This window comes from Podarcis liolepis, assembly GCF_965112155.1.
Source record: "Podarcis liolepis genome assembly, chromosome: 6".
Lineage (NCBI taxonomy): Eukaryota > Metazoa > Chordata > Lepidosauria > Squamata > Lacertidae > Podarcis > Podarcis liolepis.
Window position 1 is genome coordinate 20,058,466 of NC_139559.1, and position 24,490 is coordinate 20,082,955.

Sequence of the window (24,490 nt, forward strand, 5' to 3'; positions counted from 1 at the left end):
TTGGATGCAACATAGCGGATGCAGAGTCTACTGAAGACTCTGTAGCACAAATTTGGCGCATGAGCTCTACAGCCCTTGCAGAAAATTGTGGACAAGAAATATGCCAAAGAAGCAGAAAGTTCTGACTATCCCGACAGACTGTATATCTTTTTGACAATCTCAAGAGGCCTTGGGCTTATTCGTTTTGCAACTTACCTGAGAGAGAAATGCCTTCTGCAAGTCCGTAGGGAAGATAAGCAAAGATGATCATCATTCCAAACTCCAGGGAAGGAGTTTTCCGTAAATCAATATGCTTCAGCACGTTAATATCAAAGAGTTAAGCAAAATAAAAGAAAGATACGGGAGCAGGAAAATCGGACAAATAGAAAAACAGTTCTTTTTTGACCAGAGGAGAACAAGAGGGCTAGGGGTGGAGGTCCCATAGTGAGCCAATATATAGGACCCATGAGAAATACCCTGTGCAAAGCGGAGTTCTTGTATTCTTCTCTCCATGCTGTATAGTGCAGGGGCAGGCAATGTTGTACACTCCAGATATCCAAGTCCCATCAGCCCCAGCAAACATGACCAATGATCATGGATGGTGGGAGTTGCAATCCAACATCATCTGGAGGGCACCACATAGGCTATGCCTGATATAGCTTCAGGTAGAACAACAGGTGCTGTTTTCCTGCCATGTGGTGATGCTCTGTTGGAAGAATCGAATTTTAAAGGCCCCAAGAAGAAGGGCAGGCCCACTCTGCATACAAATGCCTGGTTTGAACAACACACTAGGCCAAATCATGGTTTATCAACATCGCACAACTGTCCAGGCTCCTGGAGTGGAGCTTGCAGCCACTTTGCTCCTCACTGGTCCTTTTTGATGCCACGTGGCACTAAGCCAAGGTTTGCCCTAGCATGTTGTCCGAACTGGGACAAGTGGCTGGCTAAGCTCTCTCCTCATTCACCACAAGGTGAAAGCAAGGATTTGTCCATTAATTTCAGGGGATCTACTGTGAATATGACTTAGTAGCATATCCCCCTGTGTTTTTCACCTTGCAAACTACACTGGAATCAGTTTGGGGAAGGACAGTATAAGAAATGCTTTACCTAAATAAATAAAATTATTAGAAAGCCTGTGACCCAGAAACATACCTTTCTCATCCAAATCATTCAGCTGTATGATGATAACAAATAATGTAAGTTGCCTTTTGCCTTAACACATTATTATGCTCCAGAGCTAAGGTACTACTTTTTGAAATGGAAAAATTTAATAGAAGGGAAACTGAACTACTCGCCTCCTCATTTTTGTTCTTCTGTTATCAGCTGTCAATGATCAAAAGATGAAAAGGTCATCTTCCCACCAACCCAGCTCAACCACAAAGGTTAAATTTTACAAAACAACCCCATTCAGTGTTTTCATTAGGAATGACATGAAAAAGACCCTTTGGCTAAAGTTTGCGCGCGCTCTCTCTCTCTCTCTATATATATATCCTATTTCTTTATTTACATTAAAAATATACTCTGCCTTTGAAATATACATGCACTGCACTATTTTGAAATCGCCAGCTTGTTTTCCATTTTTTTCCTCCAGAAATCTTTTGAAGCTGCTTAACTGGTGTTGAATTACATACCACCTGCACTTCCCTGACTTTGCAAGATGAAGTCAGTTAGAGATGAAGTCAAGCACCATTAAAAACGCAAGACTATGTCAGCACAAAGGAGACACAATCTCTGCAACTCTAGATGTGGCTCTACTCGAGGGACTCTGGAGTTCAAGCTAGTATGGAAAGCCAATTCAGTTTTACATAAATCCTTAATGAATGAGAATGATGGCCCAACAAGCCGTATATACATTTGGGGCTGTGATGCACAATTAATCTTTCCCTTTCTCTTCCCCTCCCCCTTCACCCCCCCCCCAAGAGTTGAAGGACAACTTAATAAGCATTGAATCATATGAAGCTATAGTGGGAGGGGAGGAATTTCCCCAAATTGGGCAGAAGAATTTCCCCAAATTGGGCAGAAGTGGGGCAGAATCCCTAATCTGCTTATGGGATGTTTTATACATATGAAAACTGGAGCATATGCTAACAAAAATGACCCATTACTGAAAATGGAATTAATGCATTAGGACTAGCACAGCAAACAATCAGCATATTTATACCCCTCTATTAGTATGTGTGATGAGCTATTATACAGTAGCTTATGCCTTAATGAGAGCTGCATAGAAATGCAACGGTTTAATGTGATCCAAAATCACTGCCCACTGGCACTGCTACAATTAAAAACGAAATGGAAGAGAGGGAACAGAATGCCAACAAAAAGGCTTTTGTGGTTTTTGGGTTGTTGTTGTTTTTTTAAAAGATAATCTCTGTATGAAACATGACCGAGAGTCATTATTAAAATGGAAAGGCATTCTGCTTGATGCATCTGCTTTACTTTACCTAAAAGCGAAGGATATTACTGCAGAAATAAGGCCAGTCAGAGTTCCCAGCGCTGCGGAACCAAAGAACATCTTCAGAAAGTAACCCAAGGCCTGCAGAAAAGTTTGCCATCCGCTCACATCTGACGTATGTTCTCTTGTCAAGCCTTCTGCTGTGCTGGGAACAATTAAAAAAAAAAGGACAAGGAAAGAGGCTACATATTTGAATCTTATGACTTGCAAGCTCCGCACCATAAAAAAAACCTCATCAACCTCTATTTCTTTGTTGAAACTGCTCTTAAAATGCTTTTACTGTGATATAACAAGTAGAATGTCAAGAGGCATTAAATCAAGTGCTGATGCAATCCCCCCCCAGGGGGAAACACAACTCTACTGAAAAAAACAACAATAATCTGGAAGTCTAGCTTCGCTTTTTGTGATGCTCTTAAGCAATGGTACAAAATAAGCCAGGAAGATGCCCGCTGCAACTAAATAGATGGGAATATGTCTAAGCAAAGAGGAGATGCACTTTTTAAGAATAAACCCACCAGCAGAAGGCCCGGACACACACACACACTCTCTCTCTCTCTTTCTGTGTGTGTGTGTTACAATGCTGGATAGATCCTGCCTCCTTGGAAAATATTATCTACAAAAAAAGAAGGTGCTCTTTCCTTTGATCAACAAGGCAGGTGAGAATGTGGGAGGGAAGCATTCTGTGTGTAAGCAGGGATCAAAGGAAAAAAGGCAGATCAGGACATTGGAGGTGAATAAAACTGGAAGGCTGAGACCCTTGGGATTATAAACAAAGCATCAGGTCATAAAGCTAAGTACACTTGGGGAATAGGGCTATTTCATATGTTATCTGGAGGCAAAGGGGGGGGGTTCTGACAGCAAAATGCTGCAGCCAAAAAACACAACTCCCTGACAAGCAAAGAGGAACATTATGGCATGTACTTACTTTGTTAACACAATTGAGACAGCATCATTGAGAATACTTTCCCCAAAGACCAACATGTTAAGCACAGGATCCACATTGAGAGCATTAAAGATAGCAATGGTAGCTACTGGATCGACAGCGGAGATCAGGGAGCCAAAAGCAAAGCTGTACAAAAAGGAATAAACAAAAGTGTAAGCATTGTTTTTGAACTATTTAACGCTACAGTGCATGTAATAATAAGCATCGCTGAGCAGTCCTGGGATGCATCAATGGATTAAAAAAAATAAATCAGTTTTAACAGAAGTGACTTTTCACACCAGAAGACAACAGCTACCAAAAACTAAGTGGCAATATCCTTTTCAAAATCCTTTTGATCAATCTGTTAAGTGAAATAAACTATTACCAGATCAAATGTGTGTGTCACTTTGAACTGATTCTCACCATGTTACTAATTCAAAATGAAGGTTGTGAGCATCCTGAAGTAACCCAGTCATATGGGTGGGGTACAAATAATAATAATAATAATAATAATAATAAAAACAACAACAACAACAACAACAAGAAGAAGAAGAAGAAGTAGAAGTTTTAAAGAACAGGGCACTGTTAACAAAGAAAGAAGCTGCTGGGAAAGTTCTGCTACCCATTAACTGGCCAGATCTGAGTGAAAACCGGCAGGCATTATCTCGCCAGTGATAATCATAAGCTGAGAAATCATTTACACCTGCTTTTCAGATTTCTCAGCAGTTGCACTTCTGCTTTTGCAAGTACATATTTTTGATCAAACGTCCCTCATATTTAGCAGTAGTGGCTTGTACCCCCTGGGAGGGTAGGGCAGAAGGCAAGGACACCAACAGCAGGTGCAGCCTGAGGCAATGGCAGGCATAGCCAACTAATTCTAGTTTTGTCTCCACCCTCCTCTCTACTGAGATCTACAAGCATAACACAGAGTTTAAGAAGGAAGAAGTTGATAGGCTGTCCTGCTCCTTGGATTGGTTGTAGGTATGAAGGCATGCAAGTGGGGGCTGGTTGAGGGTAGATCCCACTTTCCCTAAGGGAGCAGTATTTGCAATGGTTAACCATGCCATTTCTCTTTAGACACAAAGCATCACTATTAAGTGATGCTTAATAACAAGCCAACTGAAACGTTGTAATTAATACAGAACAGAGTGGTGCAGATGAAACTAAGGTGACTTCTTATCAACAATTAATAGACTGGAAGGGCTCGGTACAGAATTGTGTCCTCCTTCTCCCGCATCCCCTGCCCTCCCTGGCACAAATTTCCACATTAGCCATAGCTGAGAACTGAATCAGCATGGAATGAGCTGTGGTTGCAGGTAGCTGGGTTCCCACCTTTCGAGGATCTGCTAACCACTCTTCAAATAAGTACCAATTTCATCAAGAGGTATCATTTTGGAGAATCTCTTACACAAATAATAGATAATGACACAGATTCTGCCAAAAGCTTACCTGTCAGTCATGTTGAGCTTATAAATAACGTCAGCCTAGAGGGGGGAAAGCAACAAAAACAGAAAAAAAGACTTTTAAAAAATTAACTTTTGTGCTTTTAAAAAACTTGTATTTTTGTGCCATGAAAGAAGCATGCATCCTATAAAATTCTGACAAATGAGAACTCTTACAGTTGCAGCTCATACATCCTAATTAATTTATATACTGCCATAGTGTGAAAAGCAGATTCTGTAAAAGACTGAGAACACTGAAGACCAGATAACTATTTGGCATTACAGGTTATCAGAATCTTAATTTACTGTTCAGAGAAGCATAAAGAAGCAGCACAGCTTGCTACAGCAATTTTGTTTAAAAAATGAACCAAAACATGATCAGGTATAGTATTAGACAGTACAGTAATCCCACAACTTATGTGTCTATAGCTAAAATTGTCAAAACACACTAGGTTCAATAGCAGGTGGGATTGACAAAGTCCCTTTTCCCGGACACCTGCCCCCTTTCCGCCCTCTGTTTAATTTTTATTTTTTTCCAATGCATACAAGTTAAATGCTAATGAATGTGTCATGGGCTGGTTGGATGCAGCGGAATTGTGGGGGGAACCAGCTAGGGAATCCCCAAGGGAAGAAGACTCAGAGCCTGGGTGGTGGTGGTGGGATGAAGACGAGTGGTCAGAGGGAGAAGCCGGGGGGGGGGAGGTGCCGGAAGATGAAGAGGTAACAGGGCTTAGTGAACAGGAAGAGTGTGTGGCAGAGAGAAATCCAGAATCATAAGCTCAAGCAGGAGAGGAGGGAGGCCAAGATGTAAAGATGAGTCAGGCTAGTGAGGAAGCGTGGGGGTCTCTTCCTCTTGCTGTGATCAGCTCTGCTTCCCATTGATCCCCCAGGACCAGTAGAGGCATGAAGTGAGAAGAGCAAAGATAGGCATGCTGGCACAGTCTCAGAGTGCCTGGGGAAAACCCTGGAGAGGAGGAGACTTAGGCAGCTGTGGGAAGATGGGGACCTTTAGTCTCTGCAACTGCTTCAGAAGAGCAAGGGACTTGCTGGGCTCATTAGACCTGGCACTGCTGTGTCGATCCTGTTTTTCTAATAAAGAGCTAACTTCACCTACTCTGTGTGATTTACAGCTGGTTCGCTTCTGGCAAAATGTAATTTTGACACCTAGAGAAGGGTTGGTGGAACATTTCCAACTCAAGAGCTATATTTCCTCTTGGCTAACCTTCTGAAGGTTGCATGCCTATGGTGGGAGGAGCCAGAGGCAAGAAATGGGAGGAGCAAAGGGTGTGACAGAAGTTAACCATGAAAGTGCCAGAGAGAGGGGGTGAGGAGCAGACAGGCAGACAAACCCTCCATCTAGGCAAACAGGGGAATTATGCCCCATTCAAGTACACATTATTGAGGTGGACACAGAGCAGGGCAAAGGGGGCCTGGCATGAGTCCTAAGGGCCGGATACAGAGGCCTGGAAGGATGCATTTGGTACCTGGGCCTGAGGTTTCCCATCCCTTCCCTAGACTCCATTGCACAAAATAAGAGGGCCACAGAAGGCTATATATTGCCATCATGCTTAACATAAAATAGAATAAAATGTAGTATGACATAGAATTATAGAACTGTAGTGTTGGAAGGGACCCAAGGGTCATCTAGCCCAACCCCCTGCATTGCAGGAATGACAGCTAACATAAAATGCACAAGAGTGGGACGCTAACAGAAATAAATGGATCATAGAAGCCTATGGAGAATGAGGTGGTCAAGAGATGCTTTACTGAGGTGAATCAGAAGACCACAGAAGGACTGATCCCCAGCTGACTACAACAAATGATAAATTACAGGGTGCGAAAATGGGCGGTGGTGGTTTTCTTGGCACATTAGGAATCAAACTGGACAAGACATAAGAAATCTATTAATAGATATCCTGGTATTTCCTTAAAAGGGAAGGGGAGAAGCAGCTACTGAGGGCAGGAGGGAGATTAGGGTAATAGCACCGAGGGAAGGGGCTTAAGCCTTTTGTCTACACAATTTTCCTAAAATAAATCCTCTCTCCTGAAACTGCTATTTGCCCCATTGGGAAACATGTCTGGGTAAATGCAAGACTTAAACTTGGTATGGGACAATGAATGCGACAATGCTGTGATTGGTGAAGGGGCTCAAATGAGGAGACTAAGCTATCCACTTAGGTTACACAACACTTTTAATGAGGGACGGGGGAAGATCCGAATTAATTAAAATATATCTGCAAGGCAACAGTAAAGAGCACATTAGCTTGCAGAAGCATGAGTCGTAAGCAGAAGAAGCAAATTACTTGCTCATACTTTGCAATGTTCATAATATAAGCAAGCTGTTATACAAGAAACAGATCTGAAGGGCAAAAGCAAGGAAGATGTATGACCACTTGAAAAAGGCTGGTTCTCCTGCGACATTAAATCGTGGTTAACGCTCCTTCTCCACTCCTACTGGGAAAGAAGCTGTGGTCTGGCTTTTGTTACCTGAAGCTTGTTTCACTCAAACTACGAGCACTAAGTGGCTTCCCTTGTGGTCTGTTTGGGATGAAACAAACCATGATCCTGCGTTCAGAAAAAAGAATAAGCCAGACCATGCAGAGGCAGATTTAGGGGAGCGCAAAACCTGTTCAGCTGCACTGGGTGCAAAGCCTCGGGGGCACCGCAACTATGAGTTAGATTGGAGCATGAGAGGAGAGGCAGAGGGAGCTGAATTTTGTACAGCTGGTTCTTCCTGCATAAGTGCATAACCTTGCATCAGTCCCAACTGAAATTTATTTTGTTAGCTTTGGCTTACAATTGTAAATTTATAGTCATTTCATTGCAATGATTGGTTTTATTCAAGGTGTAAAATACCACATTTTTATCTTTACAGTTGTAACAGTATTTTATACATTGCCCTGGGTGCCGAAATAGCAGAAACGATATTATGATTATTATTTTTTGGCAAACACAACATGAAAGTGATATGAAAAGTTGACTTACAATGACTCCCTTGCAAAGACTGCTGGACACATTGCAAAGTCTCTCTCTTTCTCCTCTGTGAACAATGGCCCTCTGGGATACCGTAGTCTAGGGCAGGGTTGACTTAACCATGATGCTAGGTAAGAATTCAGTCCCTGCTGCGGTGTAATTAATTACCAGGAGTTCCCCGGTGTGAAAAATTTGCTTTCTTTCCCCTTGCACTGGGATTTATTAAAAGTCTCTGCAGTTCAGAATACAGTAGCTGCTTAAAGTAGCATAAGGCAGAGGAGCAACAACTGGGTGGTATACAACATTAGTCATACTCAGACTCAGTGAAATCAATGGACTTAGGTCCATTGATTTCAGTGAGCCTACTCTGAGTATAACTATCATCAGTTATCACCAGCTGTTTCTTCCTCATGTAAAATACCAACATGGTGAGCATGAAAAGCTGAATACAGTGGTACCTCGGGTTACAAACTTAATTCGTTCCAGAAGTCCATTCTTAACCCAAAGCGTTCTTAACCTGAGGCACGCATTCCCTACATAGGCCTCCTGTGGCCCTGCAAGTGGATTGCATTCGTATCCCGGGGCAAAGTTCGCAACCCGGGACACCTACTCCCAGGTTTGTTGAGTTCGTAACCCAAAGCGTTCGTAAGCAAGACTGTTCGTAACCCGAGGTACCACTGTACCTGTAATGTGTAAGATGGAGATGATAACTTGTTGAAGGTGCTTCTGATCAGTCAGTAGAGCATGAAACTCTTCATCTCAGGGTTGTGGGTTTGAGTCCCACATTGGGTAAAAGATTCCTGCATTACAGGGGGTTGGACTAGATGACCCTCATGGTCCCTTCCAATTCTATAATCCTATAATTCTATGAATGCCCAGGTGGGGGGTGGGGTTCGAGAGGAAAAGGAAGGGAATATTCTAATATGCCATCAAGTTACTCTAAAATTTCTGTATACACACACCTATGAAATTTATCTTTTAAAAAAGTATTTTTTTAAAAAAGAATTTCCTCAGCACTTCTGGATATTTTGTCCCTTGCTTTTTGCCCCTGTGGGAAGGTAGTTCTCTCGTTTCTGAATCCCTCATGTCATTCAACTTGGCCCTATTCCTAGATCAACATCACCAAAGACATTTTGATCCTGGTACGATGCAACGTTCAGTCCAAGAGGGAATGTGGATTTCTGAAGGTTGCGTCTGACATTACACTGATCTGCCTGACAAATCAGCCAGAGTAACAGCCCAACCCCGCACCCCGAATGTCATCACAGCCAAACACTGTTGGAGGATGGATGGCGGCTAACAGATTGAGGTTGAATCCTGACAAGACAGAAGTACTGTTTTTGGGGGACAGGGGGCAGGCGGGTGTGGGGGATTCCCTGGTCCTGAATGGGGTAACTGTGCCCCTGAAGGAACAGGTGCGCAGCCTGGGAGTCATTTTGAACTCACAGCTGTCCATGGAGGCACAGGTTAATTCTGTGTCCAGGGCAGCTGTCTACCAGCTCCACCTGGTACGCAGGCTAAGACCCTACCTGCCCGCGGACTGTCTTGCCAGAGTGGTGCATGCTCTAGTTATCTCCCGCTTGGACTACTGCAACGCGCTCTACGTGGGGCTACCTTTGAAGGTGACCTGGAAACTGCAATTAATCCAGAATGCGGCAGCTAGACTGGTGACTGGGAGTGGCCGCCGGGACCACATAACACCGGTTCTGAGAGATCTGCATTGGCTCCCAGTACGTTTCCGAGCACAATTCAAAGTGTTGGTGCTGACCTTTAAAGCCATAAATGGCCTCGGTCCAGTATACCTGAAGGAGCGTCTCCATCCCCATCGTTCAGCCCGGACACTGAGATCCAGCACCGAGGGCCTTCTGGCGGTTCCCTCATTGCGAGAAGTAAGGTTACAGGGAACCAGGCAGAGGGCTTTCTCGGTAGTGGCGCCTGCCCTGTGGAACGCCCTCCCAGCAGATGTCAAAGCAATAAACAACTATTTTACTTTTAAAAGTCATCTGAAGGCAGCCCTCTTTAGGGAAGTTTTTAATGTTTGAAGCTGTACTGTTTTTAATATTCATTTGGAAGCCGCCCAGACTGGCTGGGGAAACCCAGCCAGATGGGCGGGGTATAAATAATAAATTATTATTAGTATTATTATTACTATGCTGACCCAAGTCTGCTTGCTAGTTGTGTGTCTGAGATGCCAATCTTTCCAGCGCCACAAAGTCTAGTGTCTTCAAGCATTTCTTTCCACAATCCTGTATGTGGGTCAAAGGACCCAGCCCTTAGCAGCGGCCCAATATTTCACACCACTACAAACAGCATGCACTCAGGCAACCTCACCTGACCCAAGAAGTAAATTCCTCCACCGACAATGAAAGCCGAAATTGCTGTCCCAATCACAGAAAACAGTGTGATGGAGCCGATGTTCTGAAAGAAGTTGCCCTAAAAACAGGTGGAGGGGAGGAACAAACAATAGTGAGTTTAGAGAGGACTTAAATCTGGGTGAGCAATCATCTGGGTTCAGATCCGGAACCTGGAAGCTGAGCCTCTGAACGCATGAAGTAATCATAAAGAAGAATGTATTGGAGAAGCACAGAATGTGTTTGCCCATGAGTAAGTAAACAGAGCTCAGCCATGCATGCCAAGATTAGCAGACAGGGCTTTCAGAACCAGGGGCGCTGACTTTTAGGAAGGCCTAGCACTCATGTTCTTAGAAGCTAATTGCAAAGTGCAGACATTTTTTCATTCTATTAGAGCAAACAAAGAACCAAGTGCATTCACATCTGTTTGGCTTTAAAGCTGCTGGGGCACTTACATGCCCCACCCTGATGAGAGCAATCAGTGTGCAGAAACAAGGCTTTCTCCAAGATGAAATAGATCACTGGCTGGCGGAACAGATTGTTGCCACCCACCTCGCCCAACAACCTGCCTGTGTAGCTGATGCAAGGAGGTACAATCTTGGCGCTTCCCTTCCTCAGTTCAGTAGTGATATGATTATTAAATGCATTTGAGCCAGATGAACCAAGACTAAGGTACTCTCTTTCCCTTACTTCAGGAAGCACTCTGGAATTCTGCCCTGTTGTAATCTTTCTTTAGTGGATCTAGTGGAATCTGGTGGACTGCAATGGTGGTATTGGGCAGGGAGATAGTCAGGCCTTGCAACAAAGGACTGAACTAGATCACTCTTTGGTTTTGACTTTTTTTGATCAAGGCATAAGTAATGAAGTCATGGTACTGAAAGATACAAGCCTCAATATTAGGATCACCCAAGTTCTTCTCTTAAGGGCTGGTTCAAATTTGTATGAATGGCCCATCACATCATTGAGGTACCATGATGAGAAATTAACATTTTGTCTTTCCCAAGAGTTTCCAGCACTTTAGTAGCTAAGTGATGTGTGAGCCAACCCTCAGATTCACTTGACATAAAATGATGACATTTTAGTGAATGTCTCCTGTCAACTCCAATGTAGCTGTAATCACAGCACTGCCCAAGACACAAACATAGCTACAAAGGATCTACGATTTCTCACCTTGTGTAATGAATACCCAGATTCAAATATAATTGGTGGAAGTAAAAGAAGGAAAAACATATTTGGGCGAAACATTTCTTCTTCCTGTAAAATACAGTAGACAAAAAGATATATGAGAAGGAAATTTCAAAATTTGTAATTAAAAGGATAGCACATCTGGAACAAACAAACCCAACTCCAGCTTTTTTGAAGCGTCTACCAAAATGGGAATATTTTAAGAAACAAATACACTAGGAAAGGAATTTTATATTAATCTGTCCCATTCCCCACCATGAAGAGGGCTTTAGGGCAGCAAACATCCTCAGGATTACCTTTAAATTGCCTTTCATTCAATTACTGAAAAAAGGAAGCACAATTTGAACTGCTGCATCCAAATAAATAGCGAGGGAACGTGAGCCTACTGTTCTGCAAAAAACTACATTTCACTATAGGAAATACTGAAGCATTCTTATCTTTGGCTTTCAGAATCAGAAATGCAACCAGTAATAAGTGGAACTTTAATATGTATGTGGAACTGTGATGGGTTCTATCACTGATTGTCACAGATGCGCGCTATCTACATTGACAAAGGTGGCTTCCCATACTATGGAAAGTCCTCCTTCCACAGTGTGGAGGCCACAACAGGTGCAGAAATTCCAGGCAGAGATGAGATACAGGAAATAACATTGTTCTTGTAGCTCAGCATCTGCACTGGTTCCTTATAGAAAGTAAGCATGTTTCAAAAGGCTTGCTTTGACCAAGAAGTCTTAAATGCCACGTTTTACAATCCACAGGGACCACCCCTTTCCTAAAGCCCAGTCATGACACCTACCATCAGCTGGGAATACTCTTAATGGCATTTTACTGGTGAACTATAATGGACTATAAAGCAGCATGGTCACTTCTTGGTCCAGAGCTAAGAGATTTCCCTTTCTCTGACAAACACTAAAGAAAGAGTGTACATTCTGACCCGTTAGATTATATCTGATCTTTACTGAGCATCTGTTTGTGGGGATATTATGTAACAATGAACGTTCATATGTCTTCCCTTTCATCATCCATTCATCCCACACTGTTCAAAATTTCTCCATCACTTTCCTAACCGCAAAAAGTCGATTTCTTTTCTCAAGTGGATTTGTAGTGCTAGAGTGACAGAGTACTTTAATCCACTTTAATTGTTCCAGCTTTATGTGCCTGAACCACCACCCGCCACACAAAATAGCGGAGGCACCCTAAACAACTCTCTGAGGCTGCATGACCCAAGCAACAGATTCTTCATTCTTCAGGGGCCATAGAGGTCAGTTAGTAGCAACAGATACTTCCCAGGCTGCTTCCCCTTTTTCTGCCCAAATCCACTAAGGGAAACAACTATACATAAAACACACAATCTATAATGGTCCAGCACTGAAACCTCAAGTGTTTTCAGCGTTGGCTCACTAGCCCAAACAGGTAACCTAGGCACAGGTGGAGATCCCACCAGGGAGAAAGGCAATAGCAAAGGAACTAGTCAATAGAGAGGGGTCAAAAAGGAAGTCAAGAACAAGAGTCAGGTAGATACTCCATAGCTAAAATGAAGGACAAGATAGTGGCTCTAGGGCAGAGTGGGGAATCAGGGAGGGTGTAGTAAGATGTTTTGAAACTCAGAATTGTGGCTCCAGGTCAAATCCTCAAATACTAAGTTATTCAGTGATCCACAAAGCTACACAGGAAGGACTAACAGCTGCTTTTTCCTCCAAATATTGCAAATCTCTGATATTAATATAATTGATGGAGCTTAAAAGCTCACATATTGTGGGTGTTGGGGAAAAAGCTTAACTCAGACAAATTGGTTTTAAACAGTCATTTGCCACACTTTCTGTTTTTTAAATGCTGCAAGCTGACATCAGCAAAACCATTTTGTCAATTTCTCATGGCTTTCTCCTGCATTTTATATTTACAAGTACAACATTTGTACTGGAAATTACATAGGGCTGCAGATTTTTTAAGTGCTGACTTTTAAAGTCCGTCATTCCAATTGAATATCAGGCTTGTAAAGTGCTGATAACCCTTTTTTAAAAAAGAGCTGAACACATTTCGTGATTAGAAGTAGACCACATTTTTTATTATGATTCTTAAAAAAGAAATCTAAGCAACTAGGTATTGTTATATAACCATTACAGGTGGGATGGGGAATTGAATCAAATGGATGGAAAAGGGGGGTAGATAAAGAGATATAGTGATATAAAAAGTGTAGAGAGAATTATCTCATTGTCTAGACAGATTATTTCCTGTTTCACAGTGAAGAGCTATTTTGCACCAGGGTGGAAGTGAAAGTTGCCCATAAAAATAAACAGAGAAACCCAATACTTTAATATAGCTGGGATTAAGGACCAGGGTGTCCATCCCCACCCTAATGTCAAAAGCTCTATTATAGCACCCACCTTTTGCAATGCCCACCCCCAGGTAATTCATGAGGTGGAGACAGTAATCGCCTTTAAACACCTCTTAATCCCTTCCCAAAACCATAAAAACTGGTGGCCATCCCCACATCCTGCGGCAAGGCAATTCCATAAAGTAATGACATCTGCCGCTCCAAGTACGATCCCCAGCACCTCCAGTTTAAAGGTCTTTCAAGGTAATAGGACCACAAAATATTTCTTGGGAGATTCTGGAGAGCTGCAGTTAGGCAAAGCGGACAACACTTAGATTAGCACTGATCTGTTTGTATGCAAACTTCCTTCCCTAGCTGTTTCTGAAACTAGACAAAAGCGGACTGGGTCAAAGCACTGTGTAACTGCAGCAGCCTGTAGTGGGGAAACGGAAGCCCAACAGATGCTCCCGAGATACAAAAAGTAGTAGTTAAAGGTATAAAAGAGCATAGGGCTGGTTGGGAGCAGGCAGTACTTAAAGCAGGGATGGGGAATGTTCAGCCCATGGACAAAACTTGGCCCACCAAGGCAGTTTTCCCCAAACCATGCCCAGTTGCCCCACAACTTATGACTTATGTGGCACCATACATGATGTCATGCGAAGCCGTGGCTGTTGCACAGAGAGTTCAATCCTGCTTGGTTCAGATGCACCAGCCAGTCCCCGCTGGTGTGACTGGTGTGCCCAAAACAGGTAGGGTTGAACCTAAGTGCATATGCCTTAAAGGAACATGCTGGACAGTTTTTAGCTACTGGATTTTATTTTTCATTCACTGATTCGGCTCGTTTTTAGCAGCATTTCCAGGATGAAGAGTGCCCAGTTAAGCTATGTCAGAACCGTAAGTGACAACTTGTGCTGCCTGCCTCCTATCCTCTCCTGCATCTGGGCAGGAAGGAGGGAGGGAGAGAGAGAGAGGAGACTGTTGAACTGCGGGAAGGAAAATGAGCTGCAACTAGAAAATTATTAGGAATGGGGCACACATCTCTCAGAGTGCTAACATCTGTGTGGCAGGGGTGAGGGTAGGTGCGGCAACTGTATTCCCCTTTCCGAGTCCCCTGGACTAGCCCAGTGCTTCTTAAATGGTGATGCCCCAGGCAGCTGCTGCTGCTACTGCTTCTTTTGTTGGGCTGGGATGACCAGTGCAAGATTCGTCCTGCTTCAGGGATACAAAGCACTTCTTTGGCTTGCTCAAATTAAGCGCAGCATAAAAGATATGTTAAAAAAAACCCAAGAAGTTTAAAATGTTGTCGGAGTACCTTCCAGTTGGCTAGCTTTTGAGCTTCTATAATTTTTATAAATGCTCCCATGAGGATACCTAAAAGGAGAAAGAGAGAAAAGCACAATGTGAAACGTGAAAATCAGAGTGAACTTGACCCATCAGAGTGTTCAGGTGCTCAGTTTTGTGTGAACACAAAGATTTTTTGTGAACCCAAAGATTTAGAGTGGTGTCGCCTCACCCAAAGGACAATCCTGTGCACATCGCAACTATGACTCAGCCCACCCCAGCTCCAAAACACAATTCCACAATCCAGGCAATGATAATACATTTCATGCAAATACAGTTGTACCTCGGAAGTCGAACGGAATCCATTCCAGAAGTCTGTTTGACTTCCAAAGCGTTCAGAAACCAAAGAGCTGCTTCTGACTGGCTGCAGGAAGCTCCTGCAGCCAATCAGAAGCTGCAGAAGCCCCGTTGGACGTTCGGCTTCCAGAAATAGTTTGCAAACTGAAACAGTCACTTCTGGGTTTGCGGCTTTCGGGAGCCAAAAGGATCAAGAACAAACTGTTTGAAAACATGACTATAATAGCAAAATATAAATGGCAGCATATTATTAAGTCTGCACACATAGCTTATCATCGTCCATTTCATTTAGATACCTATTTAAACTGCTTATATTAATGTATAAACATGGTTCATAGACTATTATTGTTAACATCAGCTGCTGATGGATTTTTGTTGCTGTTGTTGTTTTCAATCGATGTCAGTACAGATTCAGTGAGCTTTGCTCATTCTCCTCCCCTTTCCACTCATTTTCCTTCTCCACCTATGTTTTTAGGCAGAGTACAAAATAGCCAGGGCTCCAGGAGATGCATAGCCTTATGGTATTCCCTGCCACCTTATATCCAGGAAATCCTTGCAACCCAGAAGGAAAAAAGGGAGGCTAAAAGGAGATCTCTTGGCCTCAGTTCCCCTATTGCACACTTGAAACAACCACCTGGTAGCCTGACTGCAGAAAACAACCTCCTGCTTCAAAACATTTAGTGGAAGGAGAAGTCATTGCTCCACTGGATTGGTAATGCCTTGGTTTCTCTTCCTTAATAGTTCATTCCTTCTTCCTCTAAACTCTCAAGGAAGGAACCTTCTAACTCCTCCTTCTAACTTAGTTGTTCTTAAACTTTTTTCTCTGGGCCACACTTTCAGAATAAAAATTTGCTCACCCCACACCAATTTTTCATTGATAAAAAATGCATTGGAAAACAAAAAGAAACTACTCCTAGCAATGCTTGATTTATAATATAAAACATAACCACTCCATAATATGAACACCCAGAAAATACAAAACAATGCAACTGCATAAGAACATTCCCAAAATATAATTATAAACAAGCCTTTTACATGTGTACCTTACGTATGCAGACAAACTCAATGAGAGGTGTGAACTTGTTTGAGAGGTGATCTCATTTACCTTAGGTCTAATTTGAGACAAACTCTCATATCCTCATCAACACAAAGAAATCTCTCTCATTTCTGAACTGTAAGAGTTGAAAACTCCTGTTCACCCACAATATGTTGGACAGAAGTGCAGAATAGCCAATATTCTTGCTCTAATTTGGAAAAAAAAATCTATCCATACACTGTTGTATCTGTCTGTCTGTCTGTCTGTCTATCTACACAAAACTACACTACACAACACTATTTAAATGCTTCTTTGATTGTCCTTGAATCTTCCCACTGCACTTGCCATCCTCTCCTGCCTCACCTTTTGAGAACCACTGTTCTAACTCAACTGAGATCTCTGCAGGTCTGTCTGGCACCTATAGTTTGTACAAGATTCTGCCCTCCCCCCACATAAGTGAAATCACGTAAAGTGGGGGGCACCCTCTAATCACCATTTTGGCCACTCTGTCACTTCAATCCACACAGAAAATACTGTATCCCCAAATATCCACAACTAGAATTGAAGTTCTGGGGCTGACAGGGGCTGGAGGATGCAAGGGAAAGCAGCTACTGCTGCTGAGCTACCCCGCACATCAGCTGTCAGGCATGGACGCTGAGAAGCGTAAACAAACCCTGCTGCGCCTCTGGTCTCTCTGGGCTCTGGGGAGGGTCTTCTTGCAAGCCACGAGGCCTCTCTAGCCCTCTCCCACCATTTCCGGGTTTGAATTCAATCATTTATTTATTTCCTGACGCTGCTCGGGCACGAGGCAATCACACATAAGTGTGGGTGGGGGAATGCTTGGATTTACTTTGACACAGAAAAGCATGTGTTAGGATGCAGGAGCGATTCTTTATTCTAACTCTGGAAGATATGGTTTGAGAACTGGAAGTGAGAGTTTGGAAGGGTATTTTTAGAACAGGCAGATGTCACTCTGACCTACAGAAGTGATCAAAAGAGCATCAAATGAGCCACTCCTGATAAATGTGTTGTAACGCAATATACTGTGAAAATATGAAGCTTGTTTCTCTTTCAGGGACAACCTTCTAAGTGTCAGTATAGGATGACCCCTTAAAAGTGCAAGGGGGGGGGGGGAGAAGTGCAGCTACAAACCAAAAAGAAAGCAGTGTGTGATGCAACAGAATTTTTCTCTTAATCTTTTAAACACAGGAATAAGAAGAAGCCTTACATTTACTTGTGAAAGGCATTTCTTTTCCAGCAAGCCTTTGGGTAACTGTCTGTTCAAGACTGGGTTGTTGCAATATTTTGTGGATTTTCATTTTAAACAGCATTTTTGTTTTACCTGCTTATGCTGTTTGTTGTGACCCACCCTAAGATCACATGTTACGAGGCACAGGTCATATAGATCTTACAAATAAAGAAATAGTTGAGAAGCAGAAGCTATGTGGGGCTGATTCTCACTAATTCTAGCAAAGTCAGCCTTCCTCCAAGGAACATACAGCCAAAACCAGCCAATCAAATGGAACAGCGTCAACTGAGCCTTCTCTAATCTGCCACTTTCCAGATATTCATAGAAACTTGGAATCAGAAGGGACCCCTGCAATGCAAGAACCTTTTGTCCAGTGTGGGGCTTGACAACTACCCCTTCAGTTCAGAACTGTAGGCAAGCTTTCCAGATACCCTGCAAACTTAAAACAGGTTATGCTTACTTTGTCCTTAAAAATTGTTAACAAGGCTTTGGTCACATTTGCATTTCATAGGCTGGAAGAGAAGACCTACATTTCCAAACTTGGCAGGCCGTGTTGAACAGCTCAGTCTATTTTCCACAACCCACAGTGCTGAGAAGAGTTTGCTTTCTTTCTTTTTTAGTTAAGAAGTCTTATGAAATCAGAGAGATTCCAACTGAAGAGTTTCCTAAGCGTAGAACATGATGCCCTGCAGGCATTTCCATAGAAAGCTACAAAGGTATGCATGTAAAATGGGACAGGTGAGCTTATTTTGGAATGGGTGGAATCTCCTAGCCAGCAGGAAGGATGTGATAGAAAGCAAATCCACAGGAGAAACCAAGAATATTGCTTAAACAATAAGATTCAGCAACTGATAGGAAGGTATCTGAATTTTGCCATGTAATCTTCTGCCTAGTCACTGGCTGGCAAGCTTTTATCGAGAACAAAACGAGAGACAACTTGTTCCAAACTATGCTTGATGTGTCACTTCTGCACTGAGTGAACTGTGGGAAATGTCATAACATAGCTGATTGCTTGAAATCTCAAGAGTGACACATTTTCCATAACTGTTCATAATTAATGCTTTCGTTCCCCATACACATTTTACTTTAATCTCTTATGTATTACGCATTCATCTGTCGAAGAATAGAACCTGCTACATTAAGCCTGTTCAACCAATTTTGAAACCTGCTGCTAAACACACACACTTCAACATACCAGCTGTTATGATACCAACTTCTTTTGTAAGCTTTTCAAAATGCTCCAAAACACATTTAGCCTGGGACAGACCAGGATGTGGATAGGAGACCAAGTGCAAATCCAACATAGGTTACCACAAATTCTGCCTCAGGCAAACATAAAAACCAGCCAATTAAAAAACACCAGTAAAATCAATTAAATACTTTCCATCAACCACATAAAAGTGGTTGTTGCTTTTGTAAAAAGAGAAACCAGCAAAATTCACAAGGCGGAGGTTCAGAAACAAGATCTGAGTGCTTAACAATGCTCATCACAAAGGAAAGAATGAGAAGGCCCTCAGTTGTTCTCCAGCTCAGATTGGAAGCCAAATTAGAGAAGAGTTCTCAGTTTACCTCCCCATTCAGTCCCAAAATAGCCGGTGCGGAGCAAATAGTGGTTACCGCTGAGTAACTTCTTGCCTCAAGGAGTCTAGAAACATAGGAAGCTGCCTTTTGCCCATCAAACCCAGTGTTTGTACTCCTGGGATCTCAAGAAGAATTCTGATCCATCACTTAATACCTGACCCTTTTAACTGGGTTTTAAGTGGCTGAAACTGGGACCCTCTGCATGCAATGCATGTGCTCTGGGATGGAGTTAAGGTCGCCCAGCTATCCCATCCCCCCAGCTACATTCAAAGCTGCAGCCTCTTTCAAATATCCCCATTGATTTCAACGGGAACTTTGGACTGGCTCGCAAATAAGCTCAGCAATTTACAAATTCTGAGGGAAGCGGCTGGTTTTATTTCTGTGCCAACCCAATGTGGTCCATGAGGAACCATCCCTAGTAATATTCAGTAGTAACTGCACCATTGCAGAGCACTAGAAAAATTTGCGCACACAGAGGCTTAAGAAGGCAGAAGCACAGGAGACTAATGGGATTAGCACTTCCACCACTTTGACTAGAATAGAGATCTTCAATGGTCGCCTTCTGCAATACTGCAATGGGATATCTTGAATGCAGGGGGAAAGTGTATCCAGTTGAACCAGGGCAAGCCCAAGACTATTTGCTGCCTGTGGAAAAGGACAGCGTATCACTACAGCCCCAGTCCACTTACAGAAGGCAACTGGACTAGCAACCATCAGCAGCCCATGTGGTGGGAACTGTTTTTCCAACACTAGCTTCACTGCTTTATACATGGATGGGGCTGGGTGGTGGCAAGGCTGGGGCTGTGTGCATGCCCCAACAGATCCAATCTAACATTCCTGCCAATGTACCTATGCAACTCCAGCTACACCCAGCTCAGGTACGTAGTGGCGACGGTGGTGTTGGGATGGTGGCTCTGCCCCCAGCACGTGCACCACTAGTGCTGCCAGCTGAAACTTAATGCAACCTCCAAAATAGGATAGCAATCCTCCAGCACACCTAAGGCAGCGTGCTAATTATGGTGACCAAGGATAGACCATGTGGATACACCAAGAACCTGCCTCCTGAGGCAGTCACCTCCTTCTGCCTAATACTAGGCTGACCCTAAACTGGACCTCTTAGGATGATGGCAAAATTATAACCAGATTACCTTGCAATGTTACCAACGGTAAGGAGTTTGGGAGGAAGAAACTACAGTAGTACAAAGAAATAACAACAATAAAAACCTGCTTCTAAAACAAGCTCTTCAATGACAATGAATTTTATCCCTCGAAGGTCATGCAAATAACTTAGCTTGAGCGTAGAATGTAAGCGTTCCTGGCATGCAAATTTGGATCTCTTTGGCAGAGGGAGTTTGTAACAACCCTTATTGTGAAACAGTGGTTGGACCCGGAAGCCAAATTTCCAGTAAGGAGTTGGGAGGGAAAGGAAAAACTCATACCCTGCTTATTCAACAAGTAAACTGCTTTGAAGTCAGGATCCTGTTGATACAACACTAAAAATGTTACAACATACAGGATTCCTGAGGAAACTGAGAGGAGAACTTGCCCGAAACGTAATCCTTGCATTCCTCCCTCCAAATGAGATTGCAATCAGTATGAACATAAGACTCCTACTGAAGGAACTTCCAGGAAAATTCGTGCAAATAAAAGTTAATAAGAAAAAGGAGAACTTGATGCTCTCACACTAAGGGAATTAAACAAAACGCTCCTTTGTTTAGAATTAAAAGTTGCTTACATCCCGTCTTCCATATAACTGTCTATCAAGATAGTAAACTCAGCAGAATATGTCACGTCTGTTCTATAACCACTAGATGAAAGATTCAGGTAGGTAGCCGTGTTGGTCTGATGCAGTCAAAATAAAAAAATAAAATTAAAAAATTGTCCAGTAGCACCTTAGAGACCAACTAAGTTTGTTCTGGCTATAAGCTTTCGTGTGCATGCAAAACTTATACCCAGAACAAACTTAGTTTGTCTCTAAGGTGCTACTGGACAATTTTTTTATTTTTTTTTATTTCCACTAGATGCAAATTCAGTCTTCTGTTCTTGTTTACGGGATATGCATACTGAATTTGCAGTGCTGAATTCCTAAATTGTGCTTTTATTAACAGATGCTCTTGAGTTGTATGTCATTGTATGTTTTTTTGATATATTGCGATCCACCCTGTGACCACATGGCAGGATAAAAAAAACTCCCAAATAAATAAATAAAATTACAATGGCACACGCTCTCACGCTTTGAAGGCAGAGTCTCCCAGAAATCAGGAATGCTACACCAGCATGCCAAACCAATGGGTAAGCAGAATCCAGCTGCTGAACTTTTCAAACATATTCACAAATGCCTCAGAGTTTGATCTGGATTTAAGATGACAATCTCTTACTCTCCAAGTGACAGAAATAGCCCTCATTACGCTACAGTGAAGATGCTTCATAATCTTGCAGTAGCTGTAAGATTTTAAGATACAAAGATTAGGTTCTCAGAGCAAGCTCAGTAGCATACACCCTTAAGGAAGAACTTCTGTATCTCTTTCAAATACCAACTACCCCAGAGTAAAATATAGTTGTGGCACCCAAGATTGACCAAGATTAAGGTGCCCCTCCTCCCCAGCTCCTAGGCACATCTCAGTTTTGTAATAAACAATTAGAGAGGTCAGCCTGAACCATTTCAGAGGTAGATTAGTAAAGCTTTAATGGACAGATCTGGTTTCTTTATTTTTGTGCCAAATATGATCCGAAACAAGCTCTTTCATTTTGAGTCCAAAGTTAGCAGGTACATTGCATGTCATAGTGAAAGCACTTCTGCTAACCACTTCTGCTTTTCCATTTAGCAATAAAAATTGGCTCAGTACTATCTACATCAAGGGCAGGCAGGAAGCAGATAAGAGATCTATTGGTAGATCTCTGGGTGATTTCCTATAGGATTTATGACTTCCAGTTTTTTTAAAAAAACAACAAATAAATCTGCCCCACCCCCCAAAAATACTTTTTTTGCTGCAGAAAGAAAGAAAGAAAGAAAGAAAGAAAGAAAGAAAGAAAGAAGATGACAGCCAGGGGGCAGTAACCATTTTTTTTTTTTATGATGAAGGACGACGAGCTCAGCTCAGTTCTGGTACTCGCAGCAAATTCATGGGCTCAGAATCCCTTAATTCTAGGTACATGTCTTTTGTGCCTGCTCCCAGTTGGTAGATCTCAGGGCTTACATCCTGCAAGTCTAAATGCTGCCCACCTTGGTTCACACTGACTGGCAATGGCTCTCCAAGGTTTCACAAAGGAATCTTTCACGGCCCTATCTGAAGATACCAGGGATTGAATCTTTTTGGATTCAGCCCATGTGCTCTACCAACTGAGCTACATCCCTCCCCCTTGAGGACAGCTCCTGAAGGGTAATATGGCTGGTGGTATCATATGCCAATGAGAGGTTCAGCAGAACCAACAGGCATGTGCTTCCCCTGTCCAGTTCCTGCATAGTTCATCCACCTGGTCGGTCCTAAACAAACCAGAATCAGGCCTGAACTCATATAGGAAAGAATTCAGATAGTGAGCTTCATCCAAGAAAGGCAAGAGGTTGTGTGCCACGTTCCAGGACCTTAATCAAGAATAGAACAGTGGACACAGTCTGAGAATTATCTAGGGCAATGGGATCCAATAATGCCTTTTTCAACAGTGGTCTCACCACAGCCTTCACACCTCTAGGCTTTACCATCACAAGTGAACTAACTCTTCTATCCGCTGCAATATTTTATGGTCCCCTTGCTTGTACTTTCTGTCTCTCTCTCTTTCTGTTCGTACTTTAATGGCATTTCCAAAACAGCACTCCCTTATATTATTGCTCTTTCCTAAGTGTCTCATGGCTCGTCCACAGCCACTGCTAAAGTCCTATTTATCCTAAGGCTTTTGTCATTTGTTCCAGGGCCAACTCAGCATCTAATCTCCCTCTTCTTCAGACAATGTCTCGAACGTGTTCCTCAGTTCAACTTGGATGTGCTTCACAGGACATATTGTTCCCCTAGTCAGCTTCTGTGTTTCTTTGCTCCTTTCTTACGGCATTTTTATTCTCAGTTTGGCGTCTTGATGGCAGCTCCTCAATGGCATGCAATGTTTTAGTAGCATCATGATAATTAATACATGGCCTTTATGTAGTACTTAATTCCAAAGGGCTCAAAGCTTATCAAAATTACTTACATATTAATAAGAAGCAGCACTACGACCTTGATTATTTATAAAGAGCTTAAAACTATACTGGGCCCTGTAGAATAGCTCCGTGAAAAAGCATTCCTTGCCAAAGGCTTACAACTTTACAATGCAACATAAGAACAGGGAGAGAAAAGAGCAATCTTAAGAAGAACAGCTAATAATTGCAGTTAAAAGAAGGGCTAGTTGTTTAGTGACTATTTATCTACATTAGCTCAGCAATACTTAACAACAAGCCTTAAGGCAGACTAGTGTTAACATAGCTATTTTACCCATGCTAAGGATGGAAATGAGCTGCTGCTGAAAGGTAGGCAATAGAACCATCCCCAACCCTGTATCCTTCAAATGATTTGGATGCAAACTCCTATCATCTTCAGCCAGCATGGCCAATGGTCAGGGATGATGAGAGCTGCAATACAACATCACCTGATGGTTGGAGACTCCTGCACTAAGGACCACAACCGGTGAGTTCATGATTGGTGTACGATGTAACGGATGTAAGGGACCCCCAACTAAAGCATCCATGACAGATGGCCATCCAACTACTGCTTAAAAACCTCCCAAGAAGAAAAGCCCACAACCTCCCAAGGTAGTCTGTTCCACTGTTGAAGAGCTCTTATTGTCAGAAAATTCTTTCTGATGTTTCGTTGGAATCTCCTTTCTTGTAACTTGAAGCCATGGGTATGGGTCCTACCCTCCAGGAGAAAACAAGCTTGCTCCATCTTTCATGTGACAGCCCTTTGGATATTTGACAATGGCTACCCTATCGCCTCTCAGTCTCATTTTATCCAGGCTAAACATATCCAACTCCCTCAATTGTTCCTCACAAGACTTGAAGGAAAAGCCATCGCTCTCTTCTCCTTTCAGTTGACAATGTAAACAAAACTTGACTTCCTCATGCAACATAAAATCCACTATAGCCTCATTTGGACAAAATGCAAAACACCTGAACAGACCTCAAGGTGAAGCACCCCCACTTCCTTTTCCACCCCTTCAAGACACTCACGATGGGGAGACAGCTATTAGGTGATAACCCGACCAAACTGTGATCTGTGTTAACTATAGTTAAGCGATCAAACTGTGGTTTATGATCCTGTCTTCTTTGGTTAAGCCATAGCTAAGATCAAGCACAATCTGGAGACTGTCATAAAAATAAACCAAAGTTAGTTGAAACTAAGTG

At 42.7% G+C, this 24,490-nt stretch overlaps 1 protein-coding gene across 5 annotated transcripts in view; it reads right to left on the bottom strand.

Annotated features, from left to right (window-relative positions):
* Window positions 1–24,490, bottom strand: part of SLC9A8 (solute carrier family 9 member A8) — a 55,933-nt gene that overhangs the window by 14,412 nt on the left and 17,031 nt on the right. For all 5 annotated transcript variants that reach the window (XM_083508102.1, XM_083508099.1, XM_083508098.1 and 2 more), the window contains exons 4-10: window positions 14,931–14,989; window positions 11,290–11,373; window positions 10,100–10,201; window positions 4,803–4,837; window positions 3,357–3,500; window positions 2,438–2,576; window positions 196–301 (exon numbers count right to left, since the gene is read on the bottom strand). In XM_083508102.1, coding sequence (XP_083364228.1) covers window positions 196–301; window positions 2,438–2,576; window positions 3,357–3,500; window positions 4,803–4,837; window positions 10,100–10,201; window positions 11,290–11,373; window positions 14,931–14,989 — 669 coding nt within the window. The remainder of the gene's footprint in view (window positions 1–195; window positions 302–2,437; window positions 2,577–3,356; window positions 3,501–4,802; window positions 4,838–10,099; window positions 10,202–11,289; window positions 11,374–14,930; window positions 14,990–24,490) is intronic.